Source organism: Rhea americana, unplaced genomic scaffold (assembly GCF_003343005.1).
Source record: "Rhea americana isolate MKP2758 unplaced genomic scaffold, rheAme1 scaffold_15, whole genome shotgun sequence".
NCBI classification, from domain to species: domain Eukaryota; kingdom Metazoa; phylum Chordata; class Aves; order Rheiformes; family Rheidae; genus Rhea; species Rhea americana.
The window spans coordinates 5,060,915-5,076,008 of NW_028185594.1; the positions used below are offsets into that span (position 1 = coordinate 5,060,915).

Here is a 15,094-nt window from a genome sequence, read left to right on the forward strand (position 1 = left end):
TAGTATCACTGTGCATGTAAAACATCACTTATGTCAAACTGTCTTTTTCTTTCCTCCTTCTGTTTCCCAATGGTCCTATCATTTAGAGACTTCTTAAGTAAAAACCAGGAACTGTTACAGAAACTGTCTGAGGTGAATGAGGAAAATACTCAGCTGGTGGAAGTTCTAAATGCTCTGTTTTTCATGCCATTTGGACGACTTCATAATTATGCTAGAACTTTGCTAAAGCTTGCTACATGTTTTGAAGTGGTAAGCTGCCTTTTGTTATTTATAACTGAATAAATTTTCCTGTGAAACTTACAGCTCAGAAGTAACTATATGAAGCATGTGCGAGGTGATTAGCAGTAGTTTAGACTGCAGCAAAGCTGCCTCAGAGCAACCTGAATTTGTTTCATGGAAAGATTATACACATTTACTTGCACGTTCTTACGCACGCTTGCCCATACCACATGACAGGCAGAAATTTCGTAGCCTACTGTAACTTGTTTGTATGTCTGAGCTCTTAAGGAACAGGCAAACAAAATATATTTGCAATTATCCGTTTCACCTAGAATCATTAGCATAGTGATCCTTGGCTCTAGTATTGTACTTATAATAGTGAATAAATATTAGTTAGACTTTTGTCAGTTAAGCATATGTAATTACATTCTTTTGAAAGAAAAGATGGCTGACTAGGAACAGCAGCTACTTGACCTTCATCTTGAAGTATTATTCCTGAAAATATTAGTGCTGCTGCTGCTGCTTCAGCTACAGCTTGTTAAGCTGCTAGTGAGGAAGAATTGCTAATGTACAATGTTTCCATGATTGCCTTTGATGTTCGGGGAGCCTTTCTGTTACACCCAACACACCAATAGGATATGTGACCAAGGAGATAACTTGGCATCCTATGTTACTCTGTTAACCAGATGAGCTGTCATACATTCACATTCAGTGCTGATTTAATAAAATGGACTGTTACATTGAAGCTTGGTTAGTGTTGTTGGTACATACCGTCAGAAATTGTCTCAGGACTATTTTTACTTTGTACATTATAGGCATCTCCAGAATATCAAAAGTTACAGGATTGTAGTTCTTGTTATGAGAGCCTTGCTGTCCACCTTAGCAGAAAAAGGAAAGAAGCAGAATACACACTGGGCTTTTGGAAGACCTTTCCTGGAAAAATGACGGTATGATGATACTTGTCAGTCCATTAGCAGATGGGATCTCTTGCTGTTAGCATTATACCTATGTGTATACACTGATGCTACTGTCCTAGTTGCACTCTTCATTTTTCTGAACATTCTTGCTGTAGTACTCAAACTTTGTAAAGTTTGACCCTTACTCTGAAAGATAGCACTGACCTCRGTCAAAATCAGTAAGAAGTAAGTTTCTATGATTTTTATTTTTAACCTTACCTGTAGGATTCCTTGCGGAAGCCAGAGCGTCGTTTAATCTGTGAAAGTAGCAATCGGGGCTTGTCCCTGCAGCATGCTGGGAGATTCTCTGTAAACTGGTTCATCCTCTTTAATGATGCTCTGGTGCATGCTCAGGTAAGGCAACTTGTCTCCTGGAGCGAAAGCTCTGTTTGCTTCAAACAACATTAGGTGTTTTTCATATAGCAGAGGAAGAGTTTTGTACCATTCACTGCAGTGTTKTTTGAACACATAAGGGTGATAATGTTTTCATGTTTCCAAATAAAAATGAAATGATTTATTAACAGGTACTTTTGTTTGCTATAGCCCTGTGCTGGCATGGTTTTTGTTAGCTGTTTCTGTGAGCAAGGTGCGTAGGAGGAGCCTGTAATGCTCTATTTGCCTTAGTCTTTGAAAAGAAGAAAAAAWTGTTTAGAGAAAGTGCAGCGAGGGGTGTGGGAGAGTATGAATTGGTATTTGAAGTTTTCCCTTCTCTCTCCCTCTCCTTGCCTACAGTTCTCAACTCATCATATTTTTCCMTTGTCCACACTGTGGGTAGAGGCTGTTTCAGAAGAAGCTGGTAATGTGTAAGTATTCTATTTGTGATGCCGAAATAATCAAATGATTTGGGGGTGTGTGTGGGGGAGGTTACTGACCAGCTGAACAAAGTATTGTAAACTTGAGCAGAACAGAATGCAGTCACATCCCCCCCTTTTTCTTGTTGTTGTAAAGCTTTTGTTGTGTTTATAGGCCTTAAACACGCGCGCGCACGCACACACGCACGCACGCACACAAAAAAAAAACCACCCAAAATGTCGTATAAATGCCAGAAAAAGAAAGTGGAGGCAAGAGGGAAGTGAGTAGTCATTTCTGGTTCTTCTTACTGCTGACTGTGTACTAAAATGAATGCAACCTGGGAAGAGGGAAGGAAGCTACAGTATTCATGCTCTAAGGAATCTTGCCCTTTCCAGGATTAAATTTCACTAGATTAAAAAATGTTTTTTTTTCTCTGTAGGAATGGCTTGAAGATTACAACTCCAGAAGAACACTTTGTTCTAATTTCTTCAACACCACAGGAAAAGGTGGGCACATCTGCAAATTTTGCATGACTGTAGTGACATGAATGAGAGTTTTTGCTCCTACTCTGAAACCAAACAGAGAAATACTACCTAATATTAATCAAGAATTAAGTCTTTTTTTTTTTTTTTACAGATTGTTATGCTGTTTGGTCCTGTGCTTGACAGTAGCAATGCTACAATTTGTAATACTGTACTGAGGAATCATAAAATGGTTGAGGTTGGAAGGGACCTGTGGAGCTCTAGTCCAGCCCCCTGCAGGGTCACCTGCAGCACATTGCACAGGTTCTGGTCCAGGCAGGTTTTGAGTATCTCCAGAAAAGGAGATTCCATAACCCATCTAGGCAACCTGTTCCAGTATTCTGTCACTCCCCCAGTAAAGAAGTTTTTCCTTGTATTCAGATGGAATTTCCTGTGTTTCAGTTTGTGCCTGTTGCGTCTTGTCCTGTCACCAGGCACCATGGAAAAGTCTGGCCCCATCCTCTTGACACCTTCCCTTAAGATATTTAAAGACATTGATAAGATCCCCTTTCAGTCTTTTCTAGGCTGAAGAGTACCAGTTCTTGTAGGCTTTTGTCACAGGGTAGATGCTCCAGTCTCCTAATCATTTTTGTAGCCCATATTGGACTCTCTCCAGTGGCTCTGTCTCTCTTTGTACTGGGGAACCCAGAATTGGACACAGTACCCCAGATGCGGCCTCACCAGTGCTGAGTAGAGGGGTAGGATTACCTCCCTCAACCTGCTGGCAACACTCCTCCAAGTACACACCACTGGCTTTCTTGGCCACAAGGATGCATTGCTGGCTCATGGAACACAGAGGAGATCATAGTAGTTGTTTTTAAAGGTGATACTGAAGGCAAAGGCAGATATTAACTAAATTCTATGATTAAACACTGTTTCAGACGAAGTGGTTGAGGGCAATAAGCCAAGCAGTGGATCAGGCCCTTAGAGGGACTTCAGACGTACTTCTACATGGAGCTGGTGGGAACATTTCACGACAGGAACCTCCTATTTCTCGTAGTGCCAAATACACCTTCTATAAAGACACTCGACTTAAGGATGCCATGTATAATGGGAGATGGCTTTCAGGGAAACCTCATGGCAGGTAAAAAAAATATTTGAACTTAATGGTTTGAAAACAAGATTATGTGGTTACTGTATCAGTAAGTGCATGATCTACTCACAGAAAGCGTTTGTGAAGTGCTAAGTGAACTGATTAACTGGTGTATATACATATGGCTTTATGTATTTTCCAGAGGAATCCTTAAGTGGGCAGATGGCAGAATGTACTCTGGGACTTTCCGAACTGGACTGGAGGATGGGTAAGATCTACTCACTACTTACAGAGGCAGAGGGAAGAAATAAAATTTGCTATAGGAGGAAAACAAACAAGTTTTTAAAGGTTTTGCAATAAGKCTCATTGATTCAGGGTTATGCACATGAACAAAACGTAGTTATCTATCCACCTATATAGATAGATACACATAGAAAAATCTGTCCTTTATCCAGAGGTATATTCACCTTCACCACAGATTCACTTGCTAAAACTTGCCCTTTCATAAAAAGTAAAACTAACTTGGTTAATCAGCTGCACAATAGAAGGAGGGAATGGTAAAACAGTCAAGGAGAGAGGAATGGGGAGAAGAGTGTAAATTTCTAACAGAAACCTGAAAAAGTCTAGAGTCAACTTTCCTCTATATGGTTAGCTATTAACTTTCTCTGTGTCCACTATTATTTAAAAAGGTCTAGTATCTGTATTTTATTTACCTTCCTGGAAAGCGCAATGCCTTTCCTATAATGTAGTGATGCACCTTTCCTAATGTTCTCTTTGCTGAAAATATTAAAAGGAGGTGCATGCAAAAAAAACCTTGAGAATGGAGGCTGAGGGTTGGGGTGATGGAAAGAAAATGATCCTGTTGAGTAAGATAAACTAATATAGAGGACTTTGAAAATAGTATGACTCAGTCCCAGAAATTCACAAGTTGCTGTCTTGTGAAATGATTATTTTAAAGCAACTTATTTTTTTTTATACAGCTTGAATTAATCCATGGATTTCACTGCTAAAAGTCTTCTTAGGACATTATTGAGGCCAAGAGCTTAACAATTTTCCAGAAGTATTTTTGTATGAATTTTTTAAACAGATGCATCTGTACTGGGAAGGATAAAAATATGATGAGTCCTGTTGGCTTCTAGCAATAGTTTAAGTGTTCAGTTTGAGAGGAAATTGAAATGTGGTCAGGCTACAGACAGCTTTTTAAAATGTGGCTTAGTTATGGGCATGTCAAACCGTAAACCAGGTCAGAGCTTTTGATCATTTGTGACTAATACTTGTACATAAAGTGGTGATGTTAAGGCTGTTGAAGACAAACTTTGCAAAGAATTTCCCAGCATAAATGAACTGATTGGTATTCAGCAGTAATTACTAGGATTATCAAATGCATATACTTGTATTTTGGCATGGGTGCTGTGTTCTCAATACTCCACAGTAGTAGTGTGTTAGATAGGCATGCTCTCAGGAGCACCTACGTAACAGTGGATTAGTCTCTTCAAAAAACTAAGACAAACAAGTTGTAGTTGTCATTCTTTCTTGGCATACTGATAATCTGAGCAATTTTATGCCACTGTTTGAGTATAATTGGAAGCTTTTAACTTTCTCTGTGGCAGTATATGTTCTTGTCTTTCCCCGTAACATAGGTGTATTGAACTATCAAAACTTGAAAAAAGCAACAATTTAAATCCAGCAAGACAACCAAGATAGAAGCAGATTTAGGATTCGAGGAGACTTGTAGTCTTTCAAAAGCTGAGAAAAATGTTGCMGTGTAAGTGAGGGAGGATAGCTTTTAACAGGAAAAAAACAAACAGAAAAGCAATACATGCTTTGCTGATGTAGTGATCCTGAAATTCCTGCTTTCTCTTTTAAAGAATAAAAATAATAAAATCCATAACTGTTGTAAGTGAAGAGAAGCACTAAAAACAACATAGACCGTTCTGATCACAGAATGAATTTGTAATAAGTATCTGTTTCTATGTTTTGATGGAATGGGTTAGTATTATACCTGCTTGTGTTCCCTTCTCATGCATTGGCAGGTATGGTGAATACAGAGTGCCAAACAAAGCCTTGAATAAGGATGACCATTATGTGGGTTACTGGAAGGAAGGCAAAATGTGTGGGCATGGAGTCTACAGGTAATRCATAGAATTTCTTTCCCTGGTTGCAGAAGACGAGAGGAGTATGGAATCTAAGGGAGGTGTAAACCTAACCTTGAAAYTTCAGCACTGCTTTTCAGTAGCACTAAATTTCCATTAATCATTTGGCACGCTGGTGACTTGGCAAACCCCTGTATGTAGCTTTCTCTTTGCGTTTCCAGACCTGTGATTATAGTTAGGTAGGCTTATTTTCTGCATTTCTTTTGARTGAGTGCTCACAATGATGCTTTCACTGTGGTCTGTTACAAATCTCCATTCTAATGTTGCTACCACCTTTCAATAACAAGGGTAGTCTTTTCTTTTGAGAGATGAGGATAACATCTTAATGGCCTTGCTTGTTGAGGAGAGAAGGTGGGTTTTAAATCAGCAAAGCATCAAAAGACTTTGCTTATTTTTATCCCCAAAATGCTTTTAGTCTATTTTTCTACCCTGGTGTGGTTCCTAATCTGGAATTAAAAAAAAAAAAAAAGAAGAAGAAAGAAAAACAAAAAAGGAAAAAAAGGAAAACAAAACATTCTAGGAATCTTATTTGTTCTGTCTTTTAATAAAGCTATGCTACTGGTGAGGTGTATGAAGGGTGTTTTCAGAATAACATGCGTCATGGGCATGGTCTGCTGCGCAGTGGGAAGCTGACCTCTTCCTCTCCCAGTATGTTCATTGGACAGTGGACAATGGATAAGAAGAATGGTTATGGAGTTTTTGATGATATCACAAGGTAATGCTTCACTTAAGTCCTCAAACATTTGTATGATACACAATTGCAAAAATARTAGAAAAAGACTTTATTGATAGTAGTGCGATAGTATGTCTTACATATTTCTTCATCTAATATTGTATTGGGCTTTCTGGGTTGAAGGAGGTGATGATTAAATCTGTCTAGAGTTGCTTTTTAGTACTGTACTTGGAGTAAATGTGTGCTTGTTCTGTTTTGCTTCAGAGGTGTGGGGATTCTTTGTTTTTGTTTTGTTTTGAAAACCTTAATTTCCTTTCATATTTCTACCTGAAAACTGGCACTGAATATGATATTTTACTGGGGRATACTGTGTTACTGATGAATGTTTTAAAAATGCCATGAGAGGAGTGTTTTCTTATCTTGGGCATATAAGACTGAGTGATTTCACATACAAGAACTAGTTAAACTTCAGTTCCAAGTTCTGACATCCCATTGACTTTGGCAGTGGTGGGGAAGCTGCTTTTTTTGGGGGCAGACTAATGAAATGGTGGTTGAAGAGCCAGAACTCCACAAAATAGTAGATGCTACCTGAGCATAGCTAAATAAATAGTCTGTTTTTTTTCTTTTTTTTTTCAGTCACCARTTCAATGCTGATTTCTCCTTAAAAGAGAGCTATCAGCGGGTACTGAAGGAACTGTTTAAACTGAAAGCCAATTTATAAAGGAGAATAGCAAGAAGCCTTGAGGAAAAATATTTTCCAAAACAGACCTATTGTATCATCCCTGGCTATTTGCTGACTGCAGTTTTGCATTTAGTTTCAATATATGGTGGGGGTTGTTTTTTGCATTCTAATGCAGAGATGTTGCCACATACATTTACATTGTGTGGGKTTTTTTGATGCCAGTAAGTTGCCACTATATTTAGCAATTCTGGAGGAGATTGGACCTGCCAAGAAAATGTCTGTTTCTTCAGTTTGTCTTAGGCTAAAAACAAGTGTGATGCTTTCTATTCCTGACTTAAATATGAGCAYGTATTTATTTCTGCCCTCAGAGGAGTAAGGTATATGCATAACTTCATTGCCTAAGGATTAATTTTCTTCACTTTTTCTTTGGCTGAGCCAAAGAAGGAATTGTTGCAACTCGTTGAAACTTTCTGTTATTGCAGACCAGTCATTTAATTGCAAACCAGTCATTTAAGCAAGCATGACTGTTGTATTTTCATCTTGGAAAATGAATATGCTACATCTGGTCTCTTTAAGAAGACTTCGCTCAGTAGAGACCTGTGTAGCTGGCATGCAGAATCAGGTTATGGGTCTAAATGGCTAGGAGATACCCCTGAAGTTAGATTTGTTGTTGGGCTTACTCTCTTTGCAATGAATAATTCATAACTTTTCTCACGTACTGACAGTAAAATGTTCCATAGTAAGTAGAGTTCTATACAATGAGTCACTAATTTCCCTTTCAAAACAAAGTCAGCCTATGGTAAATTGGTTTTGTTTATTCAGTAGATGGTGAAGCACCATCTCCCTTTTCAGGGCAACTGGAAAGATACATTGTTTCAAAAGATTTGAGTCTTCTATTTAGTTTCAAACACTCTAACCTGATCTCTGTGGACTTAACACTTGCAACAAAATAATTCTAAGTAGTAGTCTGAAAGAGCTAGATGTTTACATATGAGAAACCTTTATTTAGCTAATCTATTTTTATGGTATGATTTTTGTTCAGCTGTTACCTAGAAACTTTCTACAAGATGGCTTGTTTGCTTGTAACTTCTATGCTCTAATAGTACATTSAAAAGGTCAGGCATGACAACATTGGGAACCAAGTAGGTCGTCATTATATAGGGAATCATGAAAGGATTCACTCTTTTCTGTTGCAAAGAATTGTCTTTTATTCCATTATGCCARTGAAATTAGATTGACAGACTCTAAGTGCTGTATGACTCTTTCCTAGTGAATTGTGTTATGGTCAAGTATCACAGGAAAGCCCAAGCAAGAAGGGATACAAATGTAGTATACTAACTAGACTATTATTCCTTCTTCATTCTTCAGAGGAGAAAAGTATATGGGAATGTGGCAAGATGATCTCTGCCAAGGAAATGGTGTTGTGGTTACTCAGTTTGGACTGTATTACGAAGGAGCCTTCAGCACCAACAAAATGATGGTTAGTTGAATGCTGGGTTTCATCCTATAGTGACTTGTCCTCTGAGTGGCTTTCTGGGCTAGATGAATGGCAACACAAATAGTATACACTAGACTATAAACCTTTTGTTCTTCTAACTTTCTTTTGTCCTATTCCTTTAAACCACCTTTATAATCTCTGCTCTATTTTACTATAGCTACTGCAGAAGTTTCTTTTAAAAATAATAATTTGCTAAGAACTAGTAACAGGTATTTCAGTGATCTTTAGATCTACAGTCTGGTTGTCTTTCACTGTTAATTGCTATTTTTGTGGTGTTCTTGATCGTTTTCTCTGTAGGGGACTGGAATTCTGCTTTCTGAGGATGATACAGTCTATGAAGGGGAATTTGCAGATAACTGGACTCTGAGTGGAAAGGTTGGCATTACAATTATCATTTGGAAACTTACTGTCTAAAACGCATGTACGCTCTTTTTTTTTTTTTTCTTAATTTTGTTCTCAATGGATTTCAGTTAAGTTTTTATCTTCTCTCAAGGGAACACTAACTTTGCCAAATGGAGATTATATTGAAGGTCTCTTCAGTGGAGAATGGGGATCTGGAATAAAAATCACTGGAACCTACTTCAAACCTAGCTTATATGAGAATGAAAAGGACAAACCTAAAGCGTTGTAAGTGGTGAATAAGACATTTCAGATATGGTTCAGTAATATCTCTGAATATACTTAYTGATATTTTCAAAAGAATAATTAAAATTTTTGCCACAGAACCAATGACATTCCGAAAACACTGATTTTTTTTTTCATGCCTCTTCTTTCCCCCTTAAGAATTAAGATTGAAACAGAAAACCTTCTATATAACTTTCTAGCATTATTACTCCTTGAATGGACAAATAGCATAGCGTAGAATTACAGGACAATTGAGATGTTGCTACTGTCCTGTAGCAGTCTCAGATTTTTATTTAAATGAACTGACTGTTKGAACTTGTTTACAGCTGCTAATGACTTTTGAAGTTGAGGGAAAGATTAAGTTATACTTCAGTGATAAAGGCTATCACAAAACTGTCTTCCGTTAGCTAATTTGGTAACTTCTACTCATTTAATAATAGTCATGTAATAACACTTGACTAGCATTTGAATAGAATTAGCTATTTAGTACACTGGTTTCAAACAGCACATAAGCAAGAAGTAGAAGAATCTCTTGAATTGTAAGCGAGAGTGTTTTAACATCTTAGAAGGGATAGTTTTGGAAAGCATGTATAAAATTATTTGTACTGGACAGAGGAYATATTGGGTCAGTTTGTTCAGTTATCTCTGGAAAAACTATATTTGCTTCATTTAAGTCATAATTAAGATATCTTTGTGTAAAAGAAAATCTAAGTTTAACCTGAAAATAGCTGTAAATGAAATTCCAGTATTTGGTAGTACAATATACTGGTCTTCAAAAGTAATAATAGTTGTGCAGAATTCAATACCATTAAAGTTTACTCTCAAATTTCAGAGAAACTAAAATGGGAAGCACTCTTATGGTTTTACCTAGCTTATTTCTCAGTATGCTTCCTGAAATATTCACAGTTGATTTCTTTTGACACTGACATCTACAACAGGATGCAAAGTTAAGGAGGCCTCCCTGCTGAACTGAACATTTGCAACTTTAGCAGCTGTCTGTTTTTTACCCCAGTAGGGAGTCTATGAATAAATGTATGTRTGTATTTGTGAAGATTGCTTGTGAAATAAGGGCTTCATCCACCTTTTTCAGGCTCCCTTGAAGTTGAAAGCCAGGTATAATTTGTGTAAAGGATTAGTGCTTGCTTCTGCCGTATGAAAATAGAATCGTGGGGAATATCAGTATTACTAGTTCCCATCTCAAATAGGGTTAAAAGAAATTAATGAGAGATCTGACAATTTCTGTGATGTTTTAAGTCTAAATCTGGATAGAACTGTTAACTGTGGGCAACATCTGTTTGTTTTATGGAAGCATTTTAAAGCCCTGGATTTCATGATATGTCCAGTATGTATGGAGAGCAACAATTCTTATTTTCTCTTGGGCTATAGAGGATCTTTTCCCTGAGCATTGGCTCTCAGTGAAAAGATACCCAAGTTGTTTTTGCTGTTTACCAGCACTCTAAGATGTGATACATCATCTGTAGGTATCACTTTAGGTCCAGAAGTCACATATCCATTCCTGCTGTTTATCTATGTAGCTGTGCTATTTGCACATTCCAAAATGGTAGAGTATTGTGTGTTTTTGTACTATGTCCTTATGTGAATGTGTCCTAAGCCATCTGGATGAATACCCCGATAAACATAAGCCCAGTCAACTGCAGTATGTCCTGTTTTCTTGGAAATCGAAGCAGTGCTTTTCCAATTTAGAACAAACTGTTTCCTGGAAGGCTACAAGAGAGTCAGATTGACTTGTGTCTAGATAAGGTTCACAGTTGTTCCTTTATGTAAGTAATAGAAGCATCTTAATCTTGTAACATTATAATGTGGTACATAGATAAATGCACATTCTGAGGCTGTTCCTTGGCAAGGAGAAAAAAAGAGAGGTAAAGATAAGCTTTGTTAGTTCCTAAAAGGTATTGAAAGTCAAGCCATTCATTAGATGGCAGTGTTTAGGTTCTTTTTCAGTGACAAGCTTAGTCTAATACTTCACAATAAATGGCATTAGGTATACTGGCATTTGGTGAGATAGTACGGTGTATTAGACTGATATTAGGCATGGGGGGTTTTCACAGCTGAATGTGTTCCCAGACTAATTTGAAGGAGTAACTGATGATTTTATTAGGCGGAAACTTGGGACCCTCGCAGTATCTCCTGATGAGAAGTGGAAGGCTGTATTTGAAGAGTGCTGGAGCCAGCTGGGCTGTGACAGCCCAGGCCAGGGGGATAGATGGAAGGCTTGGGACAACATTGCGGTGGCCCTGACCACCAACCGACGGCAACACAAAGACAGGTGGGTTCCTGGAGAAGATAGTCACCAAGATGAAGATTAGGATCAGTTGTTACAATCAATGTTTAACATTAAGTAGTGTGTATGTGTGAGGTGCTAGCTGATTATTATTAGATTTTTTTTCTTGTTTAAGTGCGCCACTGTGTCTGGCTTTSCAGTAAGGGAACGTTCAATCTCTATAATCCAAATCAGTGCAGAAAATCAAGAAAATACAGTGAAATAAAGAGTACTGAATGACACAGGGAGTTGGAGAATTTGGAAAGAAACTTGGAAGGGAGAGATTGTTTTTCTGAAAACTTAAATGGTGGGAAAAAAGGTTCATTAGAAAAGAAACTTTCCCTTGAGATTTAGAAGCCTTTAACAAGAAAAAAGGATATAGAAAGCCTGCTCAGAATGTTGCAGGAAAGGTTCATTCAGCAAACCTGACTATGCAAATTGAGAAAGCTGCTTTTTAGTAAGAGTAGGCAGGATCAGGGGATTAATGCAGAAAGGCAACTTTTAACAAGAAAGCCACAGTAAAAATGATGTGACTTTGATTCTGCTGAGTGCCAGGAAATGGATAGTGACAAGATCCTGATGTTTCCTACATGTCTGTTAGGGTGGGCATAATGCTTTACATGTTCGTGAGTTTGTAAAGGTTGGGATTTTGAGCAGAAATGGGTCTGTGGGTGAATATTTCCACAGTATTGTTTCAGCTTCTGTTCTGCTGAAGTAACGATGAAGCAATCTTCTGCAAGAGATGTGGGAGGAGTGAAGAAGTTTAGACTGAAGAATTCTATCAGAACTGGAAAGGTTAAGAGAACCAGTGAATGGAATTGTTTCCTGTGTGTTTTTTTCCCCCTTACTCTTCATTTTTCTTTTAAGGCTGATAACTTTCTTGAGGTGTCTTCGATACTTATCTTCACATTTGTTCCTACTGTGTCTGATGAATAACATTTGATGTCCTTGTGCTTTGTATAACTGCAGCCCAGAATTATTGAGTCGTTCACATACTCAGACACTGGAAAGCTTGGAGTTCATTCCACAACACATTGGTGCCTTCACCCTGGAAAAATATGAAAATATCAAAAAATACTTGATAAAGGTATTGTGACTATCTAATGCTCCTGTAGCTTGTGGTAAGACATGATGTTGAGCTCATTTGGGTTGTTATACTTGTGTAATAGCTTTTCTTGAATCACATCCATATTTCATATTTATAGTCCAAGTTGAGTTCGTTCATTTTTGCTCATAACCTCCTGATTCCTTGAATTTGAGCCTGACCCACTAAAATCATTATATACCTAATGGGTGTTTCCTTAATACAAACTTTTACTTAGTTACTGTTTTTTTTCTTATGCATTGGATCCCAGCAGAGCATTTTGAAGTGCTGGCARATTATTGCATGTTATTTTTAATAGAACTGGACAGATAATTTGTCCATATATTAGCACAAGTTCTTCTACTGCTTGCATACTGTTCAGCTAATACCATATARATTTAATAGTCCAAATCAGCAATTTGCTAAAATTAACTAATTTGTGTGATGCATTTGTAATGTGTTTTCGTGTCTGTTGTTGGACCTTTGACCTGTCTCTCCTGAAATCCTTTTTTTCTTTAGCTTACCTATCTTGACCTATCTGACTAGCAAATTAATGTCTTTCACCCCAGGCTTGTGATACTCCTCTCCATCCTTTGGGGAAGCTGGTGGAGACACTAGTAGCTGTCTACAGAATGACCTATGTTGGAGTAGGAGCTAATCGACGATTACTGCAGGAGGCTGTAAGAGAGATAAAGTCCTACCTCAAACGTATCTTCCAATTGGTTAGGTAATAATACTCTAAATTTTCACATCAAACTGACTGGATCATTAAAGATACTTGAGTCACTGAAACTACTTAGTGTTTATGTAGTCCAAATGTGCTAGCTCTGTTTTGGAGTTGATCGTATTTTTTTAACCTTTTTAAGCACTCTTCAGAATTCTCTTTTAAAATAAAAATAAAATAAAACTGTCATTACAGTGAATCACATCTTATGTAATATCTTAAAATATGACTATAGAGAGCTCATYTTGAATGTGAGTTTCCAACTTGGAAGGATATGGAAGAATAGTGCAGAAGGGGAACTAGAGTGTACTCCGTTAGAGTTCTTTCTGCCTCATCCATGTTGATACGAAGTGTTTGCTTAGATTCTTGAGAGCAATTGCAGCTGYCATTGGCATATTTCTGCCTTGATTGACAGGATCCTAATTAGCAGCCATCAGAAGCCTTGTCCAGAGAGAGGTAATGTCAGGGTAGAAAATGTATCTTTGACACTGGAGAGTACTGTCTTTATAAGTTTTATCTCAAATAGATTGTACTGTACATCTGTTGTCTATGCTCTCTTATTCTGTGATGTGTTATTTCTGCTGACTTTTATTCAGTCTAGTCCTGCCAGCTGAGCTCCAGTGATCTGTAGAAACTTTTTGAAATGAAATCATGTGTTATCCTGTGTGTTGCCATTTAGGTTCTTGTTTCCTGATCTTCCAGAAGAGGGCAGCACAATTCCATTTCCAGTRACTGCGACAAAGGGAAAGCGATCATTCCGCAGTGGGAAATCTGATTCCAGATCAGAATCTCCTGAACCAGGGTAAGTAGAGGAGAAAACTGAACTAAGAGGACCTCATTTTCTGTTCAGGGTTCTTTCTCAGAATTCCCCTTTACCAGAAAAAAAGTTATCAGATTTTATTTTTTCCTCTTTGGTTTTGATGACAGATTCTGATGAGCAAATGTCCATATGATTGCACTAAGCATTTCATCCCTTTGCTTGTACTGTTCTGTGCAGTGTTTGTGTATTTAAACCCATGATGTGTCAATGGTTTGCAGGTGGTTTTAATAGGCACCATGAGTTCAGCTTTCCCTGTTAACATGACAGTTTTGTGCCAAGCACTTACTAACTTTATGAAGTGCAGCATGTGTATGTGATGCTAGGTTAGGTAACTTACTGGGTTTTAGCCTGTTTTCTAGTTTATGCTCTAAAGGTAAGAATCAGTAGAATGGCTCAGWGTGCAGACTAAATGACCACCCTTGATTAGCTTGAAGATGCAGGTAAAACTTGAACATTAATATAATATGCAGATTTTACATTATACTGATCAGAAAAACAATCGTCCATTTTAAAAACTATATCTGATAGGTCTTAACACAGATAATACTTGGTTGATTTTGTACATCCTTGTAATATTCTTTTCACTCATAGAATGCACTCATAATAAATATCTGTTTCAATCACTGATCTTAATTCTACTTGTTTAAATGATTGTGTGTGTTTGTTTGTTTAACAGCTACGTTGTAACCAGTTTTGGCTTACTGCTACCTGTATTATTGCCACGACTCTACCCTCCTCTGTTTATGTTGTATGCCTTAGACAATGAACGCGAGGAAGATATTTACTGGGAATGTGTTTTACGTCTGAACAAACAGACTGATACAGCTCTTCTAAGTTTTCTTGGGGTGCAGGCGTGAGTATACTTCCACAATAAAACAAAAGCTAGAAAAAGATTTTGGAACATAATTATAAAAAGCGTATCTAAAAAACAAATCCCTAGGATTCCTTGATAATTAAGTTGTATCTAAACTGCATGCCAGTTAGTGTGGTTTAGAATAAATCCAAACTTCCCTCTTCAAAAAAAAAAAAAAAAG

General features: G+C 37.5%; 1 protein-coding gene across 1 annotated transcript in view; it reads left to right on the top strand.

Moving 5' to 3' along the window:
* Positions 1–15,094, top strand: part of ALS2 (alsin Rho guanine nucleotide exchange factor ALS2) — a 43,836-nt gene that overhangs the window by 22,275 nt on the left and 6,467 nt on the right. Inside the window, exons 14-30 of the mRNA XM_085299408.1 lie at positions 87–249; positions 1,035–1,166; positions 1,401–1,529; positions 1,908–1,978; positions 2,407–2,473; positions 3,370–3,572; positions 3,724–3,789; positions 5,555–5,653; positions 6,225–6,389; positions 8,398–8,509; positions 8,825–8,902; positions 9,021–9,154; positions 11,271–11,438; positions 12,402–12,519; positions 13,086–13,243; positions 13,920–14,042; positions 14,737–14,913. Coding sequence (XP_085155534.1) covers positions 87–249; positions 1,035–1,166; positions 1,401–1,529; positions 1,908–1,978; positions 2,407–2,473; positions 3,370–3,572; positions 3,724–3,789; positions 5,555–5,653; positions 6,225–6,389; positions 8,398–8,509; positions 8,825–8,902; positions 9,021–9,154; positions 11,271–11,438; positions 12,402–12,519; positions 13,086–13,243; positions 13,920–14,042; positions 14,737–14,913 — 2,163 coding nt within the window. The remainder of the gene's footprint in view (positions 1–86; positions 250–1,034; positions 1,167–1,400; positions 1,530–1,907; positions 1,979–2,406; positions 2,474–3,369; positions 3,573–3,723; positions 3,790–5,554; positions 5,654–6,224; positions 6,390–8,397; positions 8,510–8,824; positions 8,903–9,020; positions 9,155–11,270; positions 11,439–12,401; positions 12,520–13,085; positions 13,244–13,919; positions 14,043–14,736; positions 14,914–15,094) is intronic.